We start from the raw sequence: 23,589 nt of genomic DNA, 5'->3' as shown, positions 1-23,589 counted from the left end.
AGTTATAAACTGAACTGAAAGTTTTTGTTGAGCAACTCTTTCTCGAACAAAGGGAAAATCAACTTCTACATGTTTTGTACGTGCATGAAAGACTGGGTTAGCTGAGAGATACGTAGCGCCAAGGTTATCACACCATAAGGTAGGAACTGATTTAACAGGCACACGAAGTTCACATAATAAATCTTGAAGCCATGTTAGTTCTACAACTGTGTCAGTTTATAAACCAAGCAAGCACTTCATTCTCTTGGATTTCATGGGTCGAAAACGGATACTTCCTTATTCATCTACTCTAATGGGAACACTCTTCTATATATGCTTGTGTATGTTGATGACATTATTTTAACAGGGAACGATACAAAGGAAATAGATAGGGTGGTACAAAGTCTCAGTCGCTCATTCGCTATTAAAGACATGGGTAACTTGTCTTATTTTCTCGGGATTGAAGTCACAAGGAATGGTAACGACATGATCCTATCACAACGCAAATACATACATGAACTTTTGGGATGCGCTGACTTATCTAATGCTAAACCGGTTTCATCTCCCATGACAACCAACGCAAACCTTGCTCTTGGTGATAGTGTAACATTTGACAACCCCGTTCAATACCGTCAAATTGTAGGTGCCCTTCAGTATGTTACATTGTCTCGACCGGACATCACTTTCGCAGTCAACAAAGTCTGTCAGTACATGCATTATCCCACGATAAATCATTGGTTAGCAGTTAAACGAATTCTTCGTTACTTACAGGGCACTACCAATTATGGGTTACGATTTATACACGACTCCGGAACAGTGCTTCATGACTACACTGATTCCACATACAACTCACTGACTAGCTTCTCTGATGCTGACTGGTCAGGTTGTCCAGATGACCGTCGATCCACGGTGTGAAGGCCTAAGTCCGGCAACAATTCCGGTAACTATTCCGGCAGCTACTATTCCGACAGCAACAGTCCCGGAACAAAAAAAACTGACCTTTAAAAATCAAAGTATGCTCTGATACCATAATAGATGATAGAATAGAGGAAGAGAGATATTGAACTTGTATGTTCTGTGTGTATTATTCAGAGTATTGTGCCTTCTATATATAGAAGGTGTAATTACACTAAGTATCCCTAAACTATAACAAGAACATAACCTTATACAATTATAGTTGTCTAATACACGTTTTGCCCGTTTCGTCCCTGTATTTTATTTTCTGCATTTTTCATCCTTAAAACCATTTTAAAGTCCCAATTTCATCCCTCAACCTAACGAAGTTTAACTGAGTCCGTTAAAACTATTCACATGGACTATCCACATAATCTTTAACTAATTACATTACAAAAACCAATTCCTTCTTCCTTTCATTATAATGTATCGAATGGGCTGATTGAGAAATTTAGAATGAATATCGATAAAAATAAAGAAAATAGAATTGTTGGTTGAAAAGGCAGACCCTCAGATCGAAACAAGAATGGAGGAATTCGAGCCATTGCCTTTGTTCTTGGTATGATATTTTTAGTTACAAAACTTTTTAACATACATATAGAACTTACTTTAGTTGATAATGTTCTACTTTGAATATTGCAGGAGTTCAATCATTTGAGATAATGGCTATTGCAGCAGTTGGAAACAACCTTATAACATATCTAATAAACGATATGCACTTTTCGCTATCAAAATCAGCTAACATAGTCACTAATTTTATCGGTACTGTCTTCATTCTTATTTAGGTTCTCTCTTTAATTGTTTACAAGGATTAACAAATAAAGATGCATACCCCTCTCTCATTTACATAACAAATACAGTATATATAACATAAATGAGGTACTTTTTTCTTCATGTTGGCAAATACATGGGATCATGGGTTTTAAACTACCCCCGTTTGATTTAGAGGATCCGAACATAACTCTGACTCTCTCAATCTCTTGATTCTCGGATTCTTTAGGTTCGGGTTAGGATCCACCGGATCAATCGAACTCTATGTAAGTCGAAATCTTTTTACTTTCATAATTTCAAACATATAATGTTACTGGACCATGCTCATTTAAAGATTTATATTTGTATATAAATTATATAGGGTTTCATATTGTTGTCGGTCCAAGCCCATTGCGCTCACTTAAAGCCACCGAAATGTAATATGTTAACAGATGGAGACCATTGCATAGAAGCTGAAGGAACATGCTTATAATATTAACTGTCATCATATGTAGGATTGTAGTTGTACCTGAGTGGCAGTGGCCTGCCTCTAACACACTTGAGTTCAGGAGTTCGACTCCACTCCAGGGCAACAATTAATGCAATTCTATCCCTGCCATGTAAGGATCCACCCATGGCACCTTTCCCACATTGTGTTGGGGTGGTAAAGGGGAGGAGGGTTTTACTTGGCCGTGCCCTTGGATCGGTTCAAGATTTCCTCCCGGGCAGCGATAGGGGGCGGGTTAATATCAGTGCATCGGCATAGTCGAAACGGGAGATGATCGCAACGGGTGGTTAAGTCCCCCTCGGGTGATCCCAAATTCGCTGTTAAAAAAAAATTGTCATCATATGTTCCTAATTATGTATAAACTTTCATAATATGTTCCTAATTTTGTCTATGTAATAACTGTCAGACATAATGAGAGGAAAAAGGAATTGATTTTTGTAATTTAATTAGTTAAAGATTACGTGGATAGTTCCTGTGAATAGTTTTAACAGACTCAGTTAACCTTCGTTAGTGTGAGGGATGTAATTGGGACTTTAAAATGCTTTTAAGGATGAAAAATGCAGAAAATATAATACAGGAAAGAAACGGGCAATAATTGAAAAACACAGGGACGAAATGGACGATTTTGTCCAAATTTTTTAAGAGCTATTCATTTCTACCAATGTGTATAATTTACAAAAGTTAAATAAAGAGTGAAAGTGATACAATAAAACATCAATAATATATTATCGAAGAATAACATTGACATGAATAATAATACAAATTGTAATATTTGTATCACCTCAAAAATGTATACCGCAACCATAGTCACAAATATATATATATATATATATATATATATATATATATATATATATATATATATATATATATATATATATATTAGAACATAAAATAATTATTTATACTTTTGATAATCACGAAGACGCTTTTTACCGTCCCCTGCAACATATTTAAGATTGTGTTTAATATCTCAAAATACAAGATCAAACAATCCATTTCGGCTCGTAAGAAATGGTTATTTGTGTGAGGCTCCACCGTAATTGTTACTAGAACAAGAGCAATGACGATGATACCAATTAACATCTTGATTATGGCCTTTTGGTCCCCTCGTTCACAAAAGGGTGCTGTAGCAACTCGTCCCACATCCAAATAGTGAATGAAAATATTTGTCCTTTATAAGCATAAACTAGTGGCTAATTAGTGTCTCCCACCATGGTCTTAGTTGTTAACCTGTAGATATATGATTAGTCCACTGCTTTAGGTTATGAGGGGCGATTGTCTCTCGGGTTGCGACGGGCCCTCTGCTCGTGCATCCCTTGGGGCTAATTTGACCGTTGTTTCATCTGGTATCAGAGCCATAGGCCTCTCGGGGTGTGACGGACACTCGGTTCATTCATCTCTTGAGGTATCCTCATGGGGTGTAACGGGAACAATGCTTGTGCATCTCATGGGATATCGATCCTGGGTATTGATTATGTTTCGTTCTGACGAGGACATTAGGAATTTAAGTGGGGGAGTTTGTAACAACTCGTCCCACATCGGATAGTGAATGAAAATATTGGTCCTTTATAAGCATAAACTAGTGGCTAATTAGTATCTCCCACCATGATTTTAGTTGTTAACCTTGAGATATCTAATTAGTCCACTGCTTTAGTTTGTGAGGGGTGATTGTCTCTCGGGTTGCAACGGGCCCTCGGCTTGTGCATCTCTTGGGACCGATTCAGTGGAAATGAAGCTCTTCTAACAATATTTTAGTGGTTGTTCACTCATTTTTCTCTTCATTTTCTTCTGCCTTTGCAAGGATTTTAACTTGATAGTGCCTTACTTTTGTGTTATTTGTCATTTGGCTTAGATGTTAGATGTTATATGTAGAGTTAGTAATCAACAGACTAACATTTTAGAGGAAACCGACTTAATAGATGATTGAAATTTCCTTCTTGAACAAATTTGGTTGATTTATGAAATTGGTTTCTTACTTTAATCACACTAGAAAGAAACGTCTTCTTATGCAAACCATTATTTTAGAGTCTATTTGGATTTTATGAAATCACGTGAATAAGTTAAATGTTCGTAGCCCAAGTTAAATGTTCGTAAGCATAGTTGTGACAAATATGAACTCGAAGATTACTAACTAAACTATACGACCTTGGTTATATTTGAATTTTATGGAATCACTTGAATAAGTTAAATGTACGTAAGCCTAAATTAATTGTTCGTAAGCTTAGTTGTGATAAACATGAGGTCGAAGATTACTAACTGAATTATATGACATTAGTCATGATTTTAAATCGAGAAAAAAATACCATTTATATGTTCAAAATACAAATTATTTTTTCAAGCAATGTGTATAATTTAACAAAGTTAAATAAAGATTGAAAGTGAGACTAAAAAATAGTCAAGAATGTATTAATGAACAATATCACTAACATGACTAGAAAAACAATTTTAATTCAAGTACCACTTTAAAAATGTATTCTGAAACCATATTCAAGACAATAATGTATCATGCTAAGCTTATTAACATTCATCAATTGTGTGATGAATGTTAATTATCATTCATGATATGTGTCATTACTGATATTACACTTGCTATGATTGATATCACACTGCTTCCCCTTTTCCCTCTTTTTTACCTTCCCCGGGAACACTCCACTATATATATATATATATATATATATATATATATATATATATATATATATATATATATATATATATATATATATATATATATATATATATATATATATATATATAGAAGTTTAAACTAAAGAAAATAATTTAATATTTTAATATTCACTATGACGCTTTTTACCGTGTCCTTTTAACATCTTTAAGTTTATTTTTAATTTCGTCAAACACAAAATCAAACAATCCATTTTTGACATATAAGGAAGGAATTTTTTTGTGCACCGCCACATTAATGGTTAATTAAAACAGGAGCAATGAGAGTGATATCAATAAACATCTTCATTTTTATGTCATTCGCAAGTGTTTATAAATAGAGTTAGTAACGAATACATTTTTCCTTTTTATGGGAATACATGTCAATAGATGATTGAGAATTCTTCTTGGCCAAATTTGATTGATTTTTGGAATTGGTTCTATGCCGTTAATCACACCGGTAAGAGCACTGAGTGTGGTGACGCGTCAGTTCAGTGTCTTGCTGATGACTAGGCGCTGACTGGACTGACACTGAAAACTGACACTGGTGGAAAAACAGGAGAATTGGGAAAAATGTCAGTTCAGTGTCAGTTCAGTGTCTTGGAAAGAGAAAATATTGTATTTTATTATTTTTTTTAAATTATTTAATTTATTTGATAAAATATGAATGATAAATAAAATAAAATTTGCACAAATATTAAAAGGCCTAGTTTATTGAAATTAAGAAACCGAGTACAACTAATACGATCGTTTAGAGACAAACACAATTATTGAAACATAAATAACAATAATTCAAACACAAATACGATTCGTCATTCTTCATCATCAAAGTCGGAGTATGAGTCTTCCAATGCCATTTCTCGACGAATCTTCTGCTACTTTTTCTCGATTGCCCTCCTATCATGTTCATTCAAATTCTCCGTATCAATAGCCAAAATCCTCAACTGCGACTCCATCTTCATTTGAGTGTAGTACGATTTCTTTTCTCGGGACACATCTTCAAAGTGTTCCTTCATGGACGCGTGTAAAGACTCACGAGATGATGAGGCTGAATCACTTGAAGTCTTCCTTGATTTCCTTGAGTCAGTCTTCCTTGGTTTGCCGGGTGGACGTGGCAGTCGATCTCTGCCAAATAGCTCCTCATGTGGGTTTGTTTCAACTTCTTCATCTCGGTTCAAGTCAAAATCAGTTTCAGCTATAGTTTCATCAACAACCGGGTCAGGCACTCGCTTGTTTCGCCTACCAATAACAACGGGATCAGGATGTAGCCACTTTGGTTTGTCTTGCAAAAACTCCCACGCCTTATAACTTGGAAAAAACTTCCCCATCTCGAACCTAAACTGATCGTCACACCTATTGCGAAAAATGTTATCATTTTCCCCGCTCCTCCACGCTGCCTTCAAACGGTTCACAATACCATTATACTTATTGCAATCATTATTCAACTTGGTCCACTTCGAAGACAATGCATCTTTCGTACGAACACTTGGTGGGTTACGTTTGTTGTATTCTTCGACAATTTGGTACCAAAAGGTTTTCCCTATACGTACAAACGTTGTCAGCGTACATATGTAATAAATATATAATATACGCATACATATATAATAAATATAATAAATGTAATAAATATAATAAATGTATAAATATAATAAATGTAATAAATGTAATAAATAATGCGTAATATATATATATATATATATATATATATATATATATATATATATATATATATACCGGTCATTGCGCATCCTACAATCGAGTTCTCGGAAACATGTATCCAACATTGAGCCAAACGTAACTCGTCATCGGCATCCCACGTGGTTTGGTTGCGGCTCGAACCTTCTTCGTGCATCGGCTTCTTTCCTTTTCTTTGCTTCGTCTTTTTTTGAGACGTAAGGGACGGCACTTCATCGGATTGATTGTTTGATTGATTATTTGAGTAATGTTGTGAGTTGCTTCTTCCTTGAGTGGTTTGAGCTTTCCAAGCCAAAAATTCGCGGTACTCGTCTTGGGTTTGTGGCACTTGAGTTTGATTAGTCGAACCATATTGATTACCAAACGAACCATATTGAGTACCACTTTCATTTTGCGTATTAACCCACGCATTCGGATTGCTCCAATTCCAATTTTGGCCAAACGCATTGTTTGGATTCAAAGGGTGTTGTGGGTGATTGGTGTTGTTTGGATTCATATTGTGGAGTGTATGTTTTATTTGAAAGAGATTGTGTGAATTTGTGTGAATAATGAAATGGGGCAAGGTGTATATATATAGATGAATGTTAAAAGTGTATTTGAAAAAAAAAATAAAAAAATAAAGCAAAGCAGCAACAAAACGGTCTAATTTTTCAAAAAATGGGACCCACTAACGGCTACAACCCAACGTCTTGGGCTCGACTTCGGGACTGAAGACGCCGAAACGACGCCGGAGAGGTGTGGCCGACGGTCGGTGGTGGCGATGTCGGATTCCGACGCTGGTCTGATGGTTTCCCACACCGCATGCTCTAAGAAGCGGCTTAAATATACTAGCGTCTATTTGTATTATATGGAAGCACCGGAATAAGTTAAATGTTCATAAGCCTAAGTTAAATATTCGTAAGCTTATTTATGACAAATATGGACTCGAAGCTTACCAATTGAACTATACAACATTATTCACGATTCTAAATCAAGAAAAAAAATATTTTGATTATGTTCAAATGCAATTATTTTAAGAGCTATTAATTTCAACCAACGCATTAAATTTATAAAAGTTAAATAAAGCGTGAAAGTGATACAATTAAACGTCGTGAATGTATCAGCGAGTATTAACATTAACATGAGTAAAAAATAAATTGTAATATCTGTATCACTTCAAAAATTCACAACCATAATTATAATCATAATCACACACGTCACACACACACACACACACACGTCACACACACACATATTGACACATACACACATATATGTATATATAGTGTTTTAATTAAGAGGGAAGCACTTTTTTGGGTCAAAACGTGTAAGTTGGCAGGGACACGCTAACCCTGTGTGCCGTAGCACCCACCAATCCCACCCCGAAAGAGACCTGTGCCGGCAAAGTACCTCCTCCCAGGTACCACAGTGACGGCAAGGCGATTTTACCCCAGCTAGCTAGACCCCCGAAAACACTTCACAAATTTCCCCCCGGAGGGAGAAATAATTCCATGCGGGGCGCCCAGACTGAGAATCGAACTTGCGCCTTTCTTGGGTCAAAGCTTCCCCCACTGTGGGCCCAGGGATCAAAGGCATCGGGTACCACTGAGCTATAAGCTCGTTGGTGGGGGAAGCACTTTTTTTGGGAGAAGTGGGGGGGCAGTAATTTTTTTTTCGTTTATTTTTATTTTTCAAGCATTAAGATCACATGAAAATATGAACATTTAAAAAAGACACTTTGTGATAAATGTTATTATTTTGGCAAGAAAACGCCCGAAGAAATAAATGATAACATTCATTGCAATGAATGTTTTGCTTCTGAGTTTTTCTTAAGAGGTTAGAAATTAGGGTTTAGAAATTAGGAGATTAAAAATTAGGGTTTAGAAATTAGAGTTTTGGGTTTAGAAATTAAGGATTAGGGTTTAGAATTTAGGGTTTAGATTGAATTTTTAACATGAACAGTTTAGAGTTTAGGGTTTAAGGTTTAAGGTTTAGGGGTTTAGAGACTAAACCCAAAACACTAAACCCTAAACTCTAAATCGGGCTAAATTTTGAAATGAACACTTCACACAAAATGAAAACAAAACGACGTAAATAAACTCTAATTAAAACATTACTCATGATGAATGTTATCATTTATTTCTTCGAGCGATTTTCCGCCAAAATAATAACATTCGTCACAAAGTGTCTTTTTTAAATCTTCATATTTTCGTGTGATCTTAATGTTTGAAAAAAAATCAAAAAAAAAATAAAAAATATTACTTCCCCCAAAAAAGTGATTCCCTCTTGATGATGACCTTATATATATTTATATATATTATATCTGTATATATTAAAAATTAACAAATAATTTATGATTCTAATAATCACGAAGACGCTTTTTACCGTGTCCTCCAACTTCTTTAAGATTAAGTTCAATTTCTCTAAATAGAATATCAAACAATCCATATCGACAAGTAAGGATTGACTATTTCTGTGAGCTGCCATTGTAATTGTAATTATTACTAATACAATAACATTGGCGGTGATACCAATAAACATCTTCATTCTGGCCTTTCACTTCCTCGTTCACAAAGGAGTTCTCTTCCTATTTTTCAACTGACAGCGTCGTGCTTTCTTCTTCATATGTCATCTAGTTTTGGGTGTTATATATAGAGCTAGTACTTAGGAAACCAAGCCAATAGATGATCTAGAATTCCTTTTTGAACAAATTAGGCTGATTTCGAATTGGTATGTTGCCTTTAATCGTATTGGAAAGAAACGACGTATTATTGGAATTATTTTGATAGCGTATATTTTGATTTTATTGGAATCGCGTGAATAGGTTTGCGTAATCCTGAGTTAAATGTTCGTGAGCTTATTTGTAACAAATATGGACTCGAAGATTACCAACTAAACTATACGACATTAGTCACGAATCTAAATCGAGAAAAAAAAATCATTTTTAGGTTCAAAATAGAAGTTTATTCAAGTGATATTCATTTCAAGTTGTGTATAATTTTTCAACGTTTAATGAAGACCGAAAGTAATACTATAAAACTTCAAGAACTACCTAATGAATAAAAACATTGACATGAGTAAAAATACAAATTGTAATACTTGTACCACTTCAAAATGTATTCGAAAACTATATTCCCAGAAATTAACGTCTTATGATTTCCGAATACATTTTTGAAGTGGTACAAGTATTACAATAACATGGATAAATAATATAGTCTAACAATGTCAATGTTATTATTCGTTAATACATTCTTGACTTTTTATAGTCTCACTTTCAATCTTTATTTATCTTTGATAAATTATACACAGTGTTTAAATTGAATAGCTCTTAAAAAACTTGTATATGGAAAAAGATAATGAATTTTTCTCGATTTAAAATCATGACTAATTTCGTATATTTCAGTTGGTAATATTCGAGTCCATATTTGTCACAAATAAGCTTACAAACATTTAATTTAGGCTTACAAACAATTAACTTATTCATGTGATTCCATAAAGTCCAAACAAACGCTAGCAAAATTATTTCAATAATAAGCGGCTTCTTTCCAGTGCGATTAAAGGTAGCACATCATTTCTAGTAATTTACTAAATTTTCTCAAGAAGGAATTCTCAATCATCTGTTGGCTCGATTTCCCCTAAAAAGGTAGTGTATTCATTACTAACGCTATATATAACACCCAAAACTATATGCAGTGTGCTATCGCCTATCGGGTTAATATCTTAGCAAAAGCATAAAAATAGGAAGAGAAAGAGGAGCGAAGAACACGTGAAGAGCTTCAGTTGTGCCCCTTTGTGAACGAGGTGATCGAAAGGCCATAATGAAGATGTTTATTGGTATCATCGTCGTTGCTATTGTTCTAGTAACAATTACGGTGGTGACTCACAGAAATAGCCCATCCTTACTAGCTGATACAGATTGTTTGATCTTGTATTTGGAGAAATTAAACATAATCTTAAAGATGTTGGAGGACACGGAGAAAAGTGTCTTTGCGATTATCATAATTATCAGTTATATTTTTCAAGTGTTAATATTTATCTAATATGTGTGTTATGATTATGATTATGATTAAGTTGCGGATTACATTTTGAAGTGATATAAATATTACAATTTGTTTTTTACTCGTGTTAATGTTAATATTCACTAATACATTCATGACGTTTTATAGAATCACTTTCACACTTTATTTAACTTTTGTACACAATAGTTGAAATGAAAAGCTCTTATAAAAATTTGTAGTTTGAATATAAACTAAACTTTTCTTGATTTAAAATCATGATTAAATTGGTATAGTTCAATTGGTAAGCTCCGAGTCCTAATGATTATTTAAAGGTAGAAGGTTTTCCCTGTTCGGGCTACCCGGGAGGGCGAATAATCCGACCCCATACTCTGATGTACGCAGCCCAGCAGGATTACTCCCTGGCTGTTTCCAACCCTTCCCTGGCCACCACTAAATATCCGTCCCAAACGGGATTCGAACCTGAGACCTCTTGCAAGGAACTCAGGGCCCAAACCACTGGGCAATTATAAATAAGTAAATATTGTATAAATTAATGTAACATGATATGATAATGTAATGAATGTAGTTGTCTGAATACCCGAAATGTTTATACGAGAAATTGATTCCAGAGTCTAAAAAGAATGTGTTAGCCGGCTGAATGGCAACCCCAAGTAGTCACCGAATTCCCGATGAAGCAGGAGACCCAGATTTAATTCTTGGTAACGCTCAAAATTGAATTAATTAGGCTCTTGACTAGAGGGGGCGTCAATGTGTGCAATCCGGTTACGAGTCTCGTCGCTCGGGGGCTCGTCACTCAAGGGTTTTACTTGCTAGTGAGGATCCAAAGTGATTGTCGCTAGGGAGGTTTTCTCTGCGAAAAAAAAGCAACTTCATAATGACACACAATAACAAGTTGTCTCCATAGTATTAAACTAGTATTATAAAATTAATACTCGTAGTTTACATGTAGGCTCACTTCTTCACATTTATTGTCCATTATATAGTTGACTGAAACATGAAATGGGTATAAACATTGTTGGTCGTGGTAAACGTAGGGAATCCTGCACAAAACTGTATATAGATTATAAATAATAGGATTTATAAACATAAAGCAATAACCGAAATCAGCAAACGACAACTGAGAGGCTTGAAATATCTGAGTGAAGTTTTATGTTTTTGGTTTGTGTGTGTGATATGATTTCTCTGCAATAACCAAAGGACTAAAAGCCTCATTTTATAGCAACAATTTTTTAAATGTGATTAATGAATTCGTAACATCACCATGAACTGAAGTTAATTGATGTCATTAAACCCAATTAATGTTTAGTAAATAAACAGAAACGAAAGCCGTTTGACATTTATCATGAGCTAGTAAAAAAAATATTCGAAATTAGTCAAAATAATGACTCGCATAAGAGACTTATGTTGTTATTTACTACAGTGAACTAATATTATATATGCTACTTAAAGCTACTTGCAACTACGGGTGTTCATCGGTTCGGTTTTCGGTTTGTTCGGTTTATTCGGTTCGGTGTATTCGATTTTGAAATTTTTTTGGGCAAAACCGAAAACCGAACCGAAAACCGAATTCAAAGTTAAAACCGAACCGAACCGAAAACCGAATTCAAATTCGGATTCGGTTCGGTTTTCTGTTAAAACCAAATATTATGAAAAAACTGAGAACGATGGTAGTTTAATTGTGGCGTTACTAATATCTTAGTTATTTATATTCTAAAACAATGACGTACTATTAAATTATAAAGAATTCGATGATTTATTAATATTTACAGCTTAATTATGAAGTTTACCGCTTGTGTAATTAAGAAGAAGAACATAATAATTTGAGTAACATAATTATATTATGAGTTATCAAATCGTCATATAGGTGAGAATATATTTTATTGATTGGATCCTAAATTATAACGACATTAAAACATAAATATACAAATTAAATGTATAAAAACATTGAATTCGGTTTTGAATTCGATTTTCGGTTAAACCGAATTCAGAATTTTCAAAACGTAAAACCGAACCGAAAACCGAATTCAAATTCGGTTTCGGTTTGACTCGATCCGAAAACCGTTTTTCAAATTCGGTTTGATTTTTTTTCGGTTTGGTTTTCGGGTTCCACGGTTTCAAACCAAATACTGACCGCCCCTACTTGCAACATTTGCAGACAATTATATTGAACATTTAAAAAGTTTCAAGCCTAAGATTGTTTCTCAAGCTTAAACTTGAAACTTTCCATATACTAAAACATGCTTAACAAGATTGATTGACATGCAATAAGATAACATTATGTAATTAACCAAGAAAACAAATTAAATTAAAATACATCCGTATAACAATGACATCATGTCTAAAATTTAAGAAAAGCTCTCAAATTTTACACCCTCAAACATACCCATTATTCATTTCCCAATCATACTTATATATACACCATCACAAGATGTGTCTATAACTTGCTCATTTTAATAGGTCCCATTTCTTTAGCTTTAGCCCTCAACAAATGTTTCTGAACTTTTCCGGTAGCAGTTTTTGGTAACAAGCCAAACACAACCGATTTCGGGACCCAATAAGCCGGCATTTTCGCACGACAAAACTTTATTATATCATCCGCAATCTTATTTTCATCCGATTTCTCAACGCCTTCTTTTAATGTCACAAATGCACACGGCGTTTCACCCCATCTATCATCGGGTCTTGCGACCACCGACGCCTCAGAAATCAACGGGTGTTGATATAAAGTATTTTCGACTTCAACACTACTAATATTCTCACCGCCCGATATTATAACATCCTTCGATCGGTCTTTAATTTCTATATAACCATCCGGGTGTTTCACGGCTAAATCGCCCGAGTGAAACCACCCGCCAGCGAACGCTTCAGCGTTCGCTTTCGGGTTCTTTAAGTATCCCTTCATGACAATGTTCCCACGAAACACGATTTCACCGACTGTGGTCCCGTTTGGTGGGACCGGTTTCATGGTTTGGGTGTCGACAACATCGAGTCCTTCGAGTGCGGTGTACGGGACCCCTTGACGGGCGTTGAGTTTGGCTTGTGTTTCGGGTGTGAGGTTGTCCCATTCGGGCTTCCATGCGCAAACGGTTGACGGGCCGTAAGTTTCCGAGAGGCCGTATGTGTGGGTCACGCGGAAACCGTTTTGGGACATTTTCGAAAGGACGGAAGGTGGTGGGGCCGCGCCAGCTGTCATGACGTGGACAAGGCGGGGGAGTGGGAGAATAGTGTCTTTAGGGGGAGCGTTTACGATTGTGTTGAGGACAACGGGGGCCGCACAAAAATGGGTGGCACCAAGATTGGCTATAGCCGAGTAAACACCTTTAGCTGTCACCTGCAGATTACAAGATAAAATCAACATGAATTTAGGTAGGATACCAAATTGTTAGCATACAAGTTGAAAACTCCATTAACAATTTAGGTAATACCAAATTGTTAACATCAAGTTGGATAAACAGCTTGGGTCATTTCATGAGAAAAGTGTAGTAGGTTTTGAAATTAATATACATTATGCATGATCTAATCTATGGTCAAACAATAGTTAGGATAAACCTAAATAACCCATTTCGCCACCTGTGATTATCATATATGTACATTCACAGACATATGTAATATCAGGTACCTGTCGGAGGCATATGTTGGTCCCACAAATAGCAGCAAGAGTCCAAGTAAAACACCAACCGTTACAGTGAAACATAGGCAAAGTCCACAAGTATACAGCACCATCAGGTACACCCCACACCACAACGTTACTCATAGCCATTAAATACGCCCCTCGATGATGTAACACGACTCCTTTCGGACTCGATGTTGTACCCGAAGTATAACCCAATGCAATACTCTGCCACTCATCTTGTGGTGGGGTCCATAAAAATTCCGGGTCACCTGATTCTAGAAATTTCTCGTATTCAATCGCCCCTTTTGATAAAGCGTATTCGAGATTCTTTGGATCACATTCGTTGCTTTGATCTTTAATGACGATTAAAATTGGAGATTTGAAGTTGGTTTTTGTTTTAGTTTTTAGAATTGTTAATGCTTGTTCGGCTAGTTTGAAAAATTCTTGATCCACCATTATAACTGCAGACGATGAATGTTCTAGAAGGAAACCGATAGTTGAAGCGTTTAAACGAATGTTGACTGCGTTTATGACCGCCCCGCTCATTGGGACCCCAAAATGTGCTTCGTACATGGCTGGAGTATTTGGCGCAATCACAGCTACCTGTCAGTGTCAGTTATTGTATCAAGTTAGCTTTGACTTTGACTTTGACTTTGACTTTGACTTGACTTTTGAGTCAAATAACTTTCTCTTACAATCTCTAGTGAGCATTTCAAACTATAGGTCTATCGTTATCTGGTTAGCTTTCAGATCCTTAATATTTCAGAGGTGACTATGTATTTAATTTTTTTACTAGTATTATTGAATGTCATACAAAAATAAACTTTTTCTAATAATTGATGCTTATATATTATTGTAATAATGAGTGATTGTGTCTTTAGAGTATAGCCACACCTGAATTTAATACACTGATAGTAACTTTTTCTCTCAATTATTTAAAATGGAATAATCACTGCAAATTTCAGTATACCCTACAAACCCTAGGCCCCAATTGTAACCTAAATCAGTTAATTTAACTAGCAAACAGCACATTCAACTCTTCAAATTCTAGCCATAATTAATCATTCAATTACCTAATTCCTTTCAACAGCATTAATAAAAAAAGATCAGTATCATTATATCATAAGAAAACCTAGTCCTACATCCTAAATCTAATTTTGAATTTTCAATTCAAACTTATTAATCACCAAAATCAGAATCCAAATCACCGAATTTTGACCATCAAACGGCACATTCAACTACTCTAATTCTAATTAATCAGTTACTTGATTACTTGATTCCATTATTCAAAACATTATTCATAAGTCAGTGAAAACAAGAGCCAAAATATCATATCATAAATTCTAGTAAGCCATTCTTATAGCCTAGCTCCAATTTTGACCTTTTCAAGTCAAACTTATTAACTACCAAAAATCAGAATTCATAACATTAATTTTAACTTAATCAATAATTCCAATCAAAGATTTATTTCAACTTCTAATCTAATAATAATAAAACCTATAGATATAATCCTATATATAACGTATTATTAATAATTAATAATAATAATTTACAGAAATAAAAAAGTTAAAATAATAAAATAAAGAAATGAAATGAAAAAAGGTGTTACAGTTGAACCAAAAGAGACGGAGTGATTGGAAAGAGCAGAAGCTAAACGGCAACAACGGAGGTAAGTTTGTTGCCACGTGTAACGAAGTGGACCGTGGATCAAAGAAGGACGGTTGGGATGAATCAAAGCAGCTCGTTTTAAGAACCATAGTGGTGTAAGTGCTGTGTAGTTTGCTTCGTTTTTTGGTAAATTGTCGATGTCTTTGATCGGTGACGTCATCGTGTATAACTTCCGGTTGTTTCGGAAGTCTCTAGGTGTTCAGGAACTTGGATATATCGATGAGTTTTTTGTGAAGGTGGCTGACGCACAATCTACTCATATATATAGATACACCACATGTATATGATAAATTTTGTTTTTCGACTAGACAATAAAAAAAATGATTTAAAATGTGCTGTAAACAGGAGAAGTGGAGAACATATCTACTTAAACCGGTGAGTCAAAATTAAAATTGAATTAGTTAACTAAGTTGATACTTTCTTATTCTTATTCTTATAAAGAATAAATTGTTATAATTCAGTAGGCTTATAACTACCTTTAGTGGTTCTTGACTGTAGAAGGTATATAGAGATAGAGATACTGTAAAACGGAGAAAACAAAGGTTGAACAAAAGGTATGAGTAATTGGTTTTTTATTTATAGAAAAATGTACAATGAGAGTTTGGTGGCATTTGGAATCTAGAGAGAGAGAGTGTTTTGTTAACCAAAAAATACATCCAATAAACTCTAACTCAACACACCTATTTATACTCAAAAAAATATACTATGCAATATCTATAATAATAATAAAATTATCATCCAATTATTACTTTTATAACACTCCCCCTTGGATGATAATTTTATTAGTGAATAACTAGTACTGCCTCGTTAAAAACCTTGCTAAAGAAAACCCTTTGGGATAAAACTTTAGCTAAGGGAAAAAGAGTGCAGCATAGAGTTGACTCCCCCTCAAGTAGGCAACGCCTGAGTTGTTACATCTTCTGAACATGCCTCATGCCAATATTATGAACGTGTGTTCTGAAAATAGCAGTTGGAAGTGCTTTGGTGAAAAGGTCAGCAGAGTTTTTGCTGGACTGAACATATCTTATTTCAATCTGGTTGTCCTTAATGAGATTTTGAGTGTATGAGAAGAATCTAGGGGGTAGGTGTTTTGTTCGGTCACTTTTGATATACCCTTCTTTCATCTGTGTTATGCAAGCCACATTATCTTCATAGATAGTTGTTGAACTTTTATTGCGTTCTAGTCCACAAGAATCAGTAATGAGTTGTGTCATTGATCTCAACCAAAAACATTCCCGACTGGCTTCATGTAATGCAATTACTTCGGCATGATTTGATGATGTTGCAACAAGTGTTTGTTTTTGAGAACGCCATGATATTGCGGTACCTCCATTTAGGAATACATATACATTTTGAGATTTAGCTTTATGTGGATCAGATAAATAACCTGCGTCAGCATAACCAACCAAATCTTGTTTTGATTCGTTAGAATAAAATAATTATAAATCAGTAGTTCCCCGAAGGTATCAAACTATTTGTTTGATCCCATTCCAATGTCTTTTGGTAGGGGCTGAGCTGAACCTTGTCAACAAATTAACTGCAAAAGAAATGTCAGATCTTGTATAATTTGTAAGATATATAAGAGCCCCAATTGCACTAAAATATGGAACTTCTGAACCAAGAAGATCTTCATGATCTTCTAGAGGATGAAATGGATTAGTATCAATATTAAGATCTAACAACCATATGAGTACTTAATGGTTTTTGTCTTGTCTATATTAAAATATTTTAAAATCTTTTCGGTATAAGTTGTTTGATGTATAAGTAAGTCATTAGTTATATGCTCAATATGTAAATCAACGTAATACTTGATTTTTTTTATTTTAAAATTTTTCTTTAGAAGTTGAATGGCTTCATAGATTTCTTTATTTAAGATAATTGATATAAACAGCTATGATCACATATCCGAACATTGTTTTTATAAAACACACATGCAAATAAGTTTATATGTATACCCTTTTCTTATCAAGTAGTAATTTAATCGATTATACCACATACGTCCCGATTGTATAAACCCATTTAGAAATCTTTGTGATTTAATGGAATATATTCCCTTGAGTTTTGCATTAGATGCTTATGATACCTTAACCCTTCAGGTATATTCATATATATATCACTATTAAGTGGTCCATACAGATAAGTAGTAACAACATCCATGAGATGCATTTAAATAACTACCAGGTTGATTAAGTATCTAATAAGTAATTATATTCATTATAGGAGGATAAGTTTTTCTCCTAATTCATTTCTGGTCTTTGTGGGAAATCTTGAGTTACAAGTCTAGTTTTGCCTTGTAACTTCATTTGCACATTTCTTTTCGGATAAAAATTCATTTGTATCCCATTGATTCACATCTTTAAAAGTTATAACGATTGATCCAAAAACTTTTCTTTTATTGAGCGATTCTAATTCAGCTCGTATTGCTCATTTCCGTTGAGTTCAATCACGTCTATTTTGATATTCAATGACAGATTTTGGTTCCAGATCATCATCTTTATTCATGATGTCATTGTAACATTATATGAAAATATCTCATCAAGATTTTTCATTTCATTTCAGTTTCATAATATTGCATAATTTATTGCAATTTATGTATTTACATTTATCAATATCCTCTGCAGAAGGAGTATTGATTTGTGGTTCTTGTTGAACACTTTCTTTTACCTCATTATCAGCTGATTTTCTTTTTCGAGGATTTTTATCTTTGGAACCAATTGGTCTCCCACGTTTCTGCCGTAGCAAAGACTCATGAGTGACATTATTGCCAGCTTTTGTAATTTCAATTCTAGCTGAAGCATTTACTGCTGGTATATATGATTTAGTCACTTATTTTTTGTATCTTTAAATGCATAAAGTAATTAATTTGCAAGTTCTTGCATATGCATTATATTTGAACTTTCTTTTCGCATTCTTTTGTGCGATGATCAATATTCCTTAATTGATGTTCACACCATGAAACATCATTTTATTTATATTTCATTTCTCCCCCTAATATAGGGAACAATGTTTAATTAAAGTGACAATCGACAAAACTTGCTGTAAAAACATCACCCGTCATGGGTTCAATATATCTTATGATTGAAGATGTTTCATATCTAACATATATTTCAATCCTTCTTTGAGGAACCATTTGTTGTGGTTGTTCAATTAAAAATACACTGCACAACCAAATGTTCTAAGATGGAAAATATTTGGTCTCCACCAAAATTAAGTTGGTAATAGAGAATATTTATAACTTGCACTTGATTTAATGCGAATTAATGTCACATCATGTAAATTTACATGTCCCCATATAAATATTGAGAGTTTTGTACTCATTTCTAATTGTCTAGTTATTAGCTGTAAGCGTTTATCTATTGATTCAGCTAAACCAATTTTGTGTATGCACATGAGCAACTGGATGTTCAACAACAATCCTTGTAGACATATAATAATCATTAAAAGCTTGAGATGTTAACTCACCAGCATTATCAAGTCTCATCCTTTTAATGGTGTAATCAGAATAATGTGTTCTTAATTTAATAATTTGTGCAAGAAACTTTGCAAATGCCATATTATGGCTTGATAACACACAAATATGAGACCATGCGTTAGATGCGTCTATTAGAAAAATGGTCCACATGATGGATGAATTGGTCCATATATATACCCTTGAATTCTTTCAAGAAACATTGGTGATTATTTCTCAATGTGCTTTTCATTAATCGCCATATGTGATTTTCATTAATCACCATATGTGTTTTTCGTTAATCACTATATGTGCTTTTCATTAATCACTATATGTGCTTTTCATTAATCACCATATGTGATTTTCATTAATCACCATATGTGCTTTTCATCATATATCATTTTCACCATATGTGCTTTTAATCATATGTGCTGCGCTTTTCGTCATATGCACTTTTCATTATATGCGCTTTTAATTATATGCGATGCGCTTTTCATCATATGCGCTTTTTATCATATGCGCTTTTAATCATATGCGCTGCGCTTTTCATCATATGCGCTTTTTATCATATGCGCTTTTAATCCTATGCGCTTTTCGGTGTTACATAGATATTTCTCATTTTCGATTATCATTGACTGATAATCATATCCATTATGATATATATCAGAGAAACTTAACAAATTTCTCTTTGATTTGGGAGAAAACAAGACATTGTTTACCAAAAAATTCGTACCATTTGGTAATATGAAATTTTGCCTTTTTCGTTTCTTATATCAAGTTTGCAAGAGATGATATAGTATTTATAATTCCCTCATTTGATTTAAATCAATGAAATATTTCTTAGATTTGATCATAGTGTGTATGTTACTACTATCTGCAATACATAGGACTTTACCATTTAATTGATGTTGTATTTCTGCAGGATTCATACTAAAACTTCAAATAAGATAAGCAAATAATGAGTTATATTTCAGCAAGATAATCAAATTATATTACATGCAAACAAGTTATAATCTGAAGTACATAAAAGATAACACTTAATAAAACATATGCGTTATGGTCTAAAACCATTTATTTATGAGTGATACATAAAAAAAACTAGGCATCTTAGAAAATTCAAACCATTCAAGTCTCAAGGTAGCTCAGGGTTAATTTAATCAAGATTTGTCAACAGATTCACTCTCGTTTTCTTTTCTTTTGGGACTTATTTGTAGAGCTAAACAAGATGTTCATGTATTCAAGAAATACTAGACTGATGATCCACGTTACCAGATCATTAATAAGAATCTACGGAATTCTTATAAGAGCGTCTACTAATATCTTTAATTTTATTCTTTCATGGATCACCGTTATTATTATTATTATTATTTTATTTTTTTTGATAATTAATATCGTATCTATCTTTGAGTATTTTCCATAATACACTTGGATTTTCGATCATATAATATGTAGATTCTAAGGACTCGTCAATATGTTTGCTAAGAAAAATACTTACTATTGCTTTCTCTTGTTCAGAATAATTGTTATTTTCATTCAGGGTTTCTAAAATACCGTTTGATTCGAGATGTTTTTCTACATTCATAACCCATGTTAAGTAGTTGTTCCCACTTGTTCTAAATGAGCAAATTTAAGCCTTTTCAAATTCGACATTTTCTATTATCAAAAAGATGAATAACATAAATCATAATCATAATCAACTTCTATTCATAGACAAATAATAAAATGAAATTAGAATCATTTTAAATTCATAAGTAGCAAACAACAGAATAATGGTATGATTACAAATAATAAAACCACAAGGGCAGGATAGAATATAGGTTCACCCGGTGGTATATTAGCAACAATGATGATAGTTAATATGACCAATACAATAGGAAAAATCATCCTTGTGTGAATCATTTTTACAAAACCTTTTTGAGAGTAGTAATCTGAAAAATGAAGATTGATTTGTGAAAATGTGAAAACGGAGATGTTTATTTTATATTTGAAAAATATAGTTGTTGTAACGTCGTCAGTTGACGTTAACAACCGTTATGTATATATGACCGTTGTAACGTCGTTAGTTGACGTTAACGAATAAAGTCACTATATCAAAACGCGTATGAGTAATATAAAGGACAAGATTTTTTATTTTTTTTTCTTATTTTAACTTTTAAGATTTACTTTTAATAAAAATACAAACTACTTTTTCTTATTTTAACTTTTAAGATTTACTTTTAATAAAAATACAAACTACTTTTTCTTATTTTAACTTTTAAGATTTACTTTTAATAAAAATACAAACTACTTTTCTTATTTTAACTTTTAAGATTTACTTTTAATAAAAATACAAACTACTTTTTCTTATTTTAACTTTTAAAATTTACTTTTAATAAAAATACAAACTACTTTTTCTTATTTTAACTTTTAAGATTTACTTTTAATAAAAATACAAACTACTTTTTCTTATTTTAACTTTTAAGATTTACTTTTAATAAAAATACAAATTATTTTTTCTTATTTTAACTTTTAAGATTTACTTTTAAGAATAAACATTAGTATGCTTGAAATAAATAATGATTAATTGCATAAGTAATCATAAATGTTAGATAACATATAAAGACCCCATCGTATTCGTATTGATCGGAATTAATCTCGACCCATGGTACCGTGTTGTCAAATGACGTGTTGCGTACATAAAGTACCGTGTTGTCAAATGACGTGTTGCGTACAATCATGAGGTCTTATTAACATAAATATAAATGTTAGTGAAGTTAATAAGAGTTAGATTACAGAAAATATAATTCAGGTGGTATAACCGACCATATATAACTTAAATAACATAAATATAAATGTTAGTGAACATAACTGTAAATGTTAGTATACATAAATAAATGTTAGATAACATAAATGTAAATGTTAGTATACATAAATAAATGTTAGATAACATAAATGTAAATGTTAGTATACATAAATAAATGTTAGATAACATAAATGTAAATTGGGCGACAGTGTCGACCATATATCATTTAGGTGGTATAACCGACCATATATTAGTTAGGTGGCAGAGCCAACCATATTTAGTATAAATGTTGAGATAATCGTGCTGATAACGTGTTATAATTCAGTAGGCTTATAACTACCTTTAGTGGTTCTTGACTGTAGAAGGTATATAGAGATAGAGATACTGTAAAACGGAGAAAACAAAGGTTGAACAAAAGGTATGAGTAATTGGTTTTTTATTTATAGAAAAATGTACAATGAGAGTTTGGTGGCATTTGGAATCTAGAGAGAGAGAGTGTTTTGTTAACCAAAAAATACATCCAATAAACTCTAACTCAACACACCTATTTATACTCAAAAAAATATACTATGCAATATCTATAATAATAATAAAATTATCATCCAATTATTACTTTTATAACATAAATAAAATAAAATTTATACATTGTCTAAAATAATAAGCTGAATTTGTAAGCACTACTTTGTCAATAAAAAACAATACATAAATTTTGAAAAATTAAGGTGTGATTCATAAAAAGAATAATTAGACGCTTAATGTCCAAGTTCGACAGAAATTTTGTGGCTTCGATGCGGCTTTCATACGTTCCGCTTTGGTAATTGCGTCCATTTGTTGAAACTTTTTCTGTGCAACTTCGGACCTATACTCGTTAACTTTGTCACAAAACTCATCAAACTTTGAAGAGTTTGTTTAACGAGAGCTTTGCGTTGCGTCGGAAGATGCGGAAGTCCTAGCCACCTTCTTTGCTCGATTTCTTCCCATCGGCCTTTCAATCGGATCATCACCTAAAAGCACGTTCACGTTATCATCCGCGATATCAATCGTTTGTACCTCGTTATCGCCATCCTCATCATGCAAACCTCCATAAACAGTTCTACCAACCGCAGCAGGCACAAGCCACTTTGGTTTGTCCTTTAAAAATTCCCAAGCTTCTTTAAACGCCCACGTCTTCTGTTCGTTTGCACCATACGCCTTTACCGCACCCTCGTAAAAGCACTGTTCGGTTTTCCCACTACGCCTTGGATTGCGTTTTTCCGCCTCATAATAACCTTGAAAAGCTTTACACCCCTGTCCACATAACGCCACTTTCCCGATAACGCATCTTCATTTCGATGCCATCCGTGCTCGCTATTGTTGAATTTGTTCATTACAGTTTGCCACAAAGATTGATATTTTTGAGAGTTTCCGACGATCGGATTTTCGGACGCATCAAGCCAACATCTCGCCAACCAAACCTCTTCGGCCGATGTCCAAACTCTTTTTTGGATTGGTTCACGTGCCTTTTCTTTTCCTTTTCGTTGGTGTTTT

General features: G+C 33.5%; 2 protein-coding genes across 2 annotated transcripts; one reads left to right on the top strand and one right to left on the bottom strand.

The window, feature by feature from the left end:
* Window positions 1-411: 411 nt before the first annotated feature.
* LOC139876120 (uncharacterized mitochondrial protein AtMg00810-like) lies at window positions 412-1,718 on the top strand. The gene is made up of 2 exons (XM_071863420.1): window positions 412-862; window positions 1,576-1,718. Exons 1-2 carry the CDS (start codon window positions 412-414, stop codon window positions 1,716-1,718), a joined length of 594 nt encoding a protein of 197 aa, XP_071719521.1.
* An 11,087-nt stretch (window positions 1,719-12,805) lies between these two features.
* Window positions 12,806-16,107, bottom strand: LOC139876457 (acetate--CoA ligase CCL3). Its single transcript, XM_071863775.1, has 3 exons — window positions 15,774-16,107; window positions 14,171-14,767; window positions 12,806-13,882 (listed from the first exon to the last, which is right to left on the bottom strand). Exons 1-3 carry the CDS (start codon window positions 15,990-15,992, stop codon window positions 12,986-12,988), a joined length of 1,713 nt encoding a protein of 570 aa, XP_071719876.1. The 5' UTR covers window positions 15,993-16,107; the 3' UTR covers window positions 12,806-12,985.
* Between the last annotated feature and the right edge of the window lie 7,482 nt (window positions 16,108-23,589).

The sequence above is a fragment of the Rutidosis leptorrhynchoides genome, chromosome 11, assembly GCF_046630445.1.
Source record: "Rutidosis leptorrhynchoides isolate AG116_Rl617_1_P2 chromosome 11, CSIRO_AGI_Rlap_v1, whole genome shotgun sequence".
Classification (NCBI taxonomy): Eukaryota; Viridiplantae; Streptophyta; class Magnoliopsida; order Asterales; family Asteraceae; genus Rutidosis; species Rutidosis leptorrhynchoides.
This window is presented reverse-complemented; position numbering and strand designations above follow the sequence as displayed.

What these genes read in the sequence shown, in the direction of transcription:
- LOC139876120 (XM_071863420.1), top strand. Translation starts at nt 412, where the DNA reads ATGGGTAACTTGTCTTATTTTCTCGGGATTGAAGTCACAAGGAATGGT. An exon ending in CTCTGATGCTGACTGGTCAG is followed by an intron (nt 863 to 1,575) that starts GTTGTCCAGATG and finishes TGAATATTGCAG; the next exon opens with GAGTTCAATCATTTGAGATA.
- LOC139876457 (XM_071863775.1), bottom strand. Translation starts at nt 15,992, where the DNA reads ATGACGTCACCGATCAAAGACATCGACAATTTACCAAAAAACGAAGCA. An exon ending in CCGTCTCTTTTGGTTCAACT is followed by an intron (nt 14,768 to 15,773) that starts GTAACACCTTTT and finishes TGACACTGACAG; the next exon opens with GTAGCTGTGATTGCGCCAAA. An exon ending in CCAACATATGCCTCCGACAG is followed by an intron (nt 13,883 to 14,170) that starts GTACCTGATATT and finishes TGTAATCTGCAG; the next exon opens with GTGACAGCTAAAGGTGTTTA.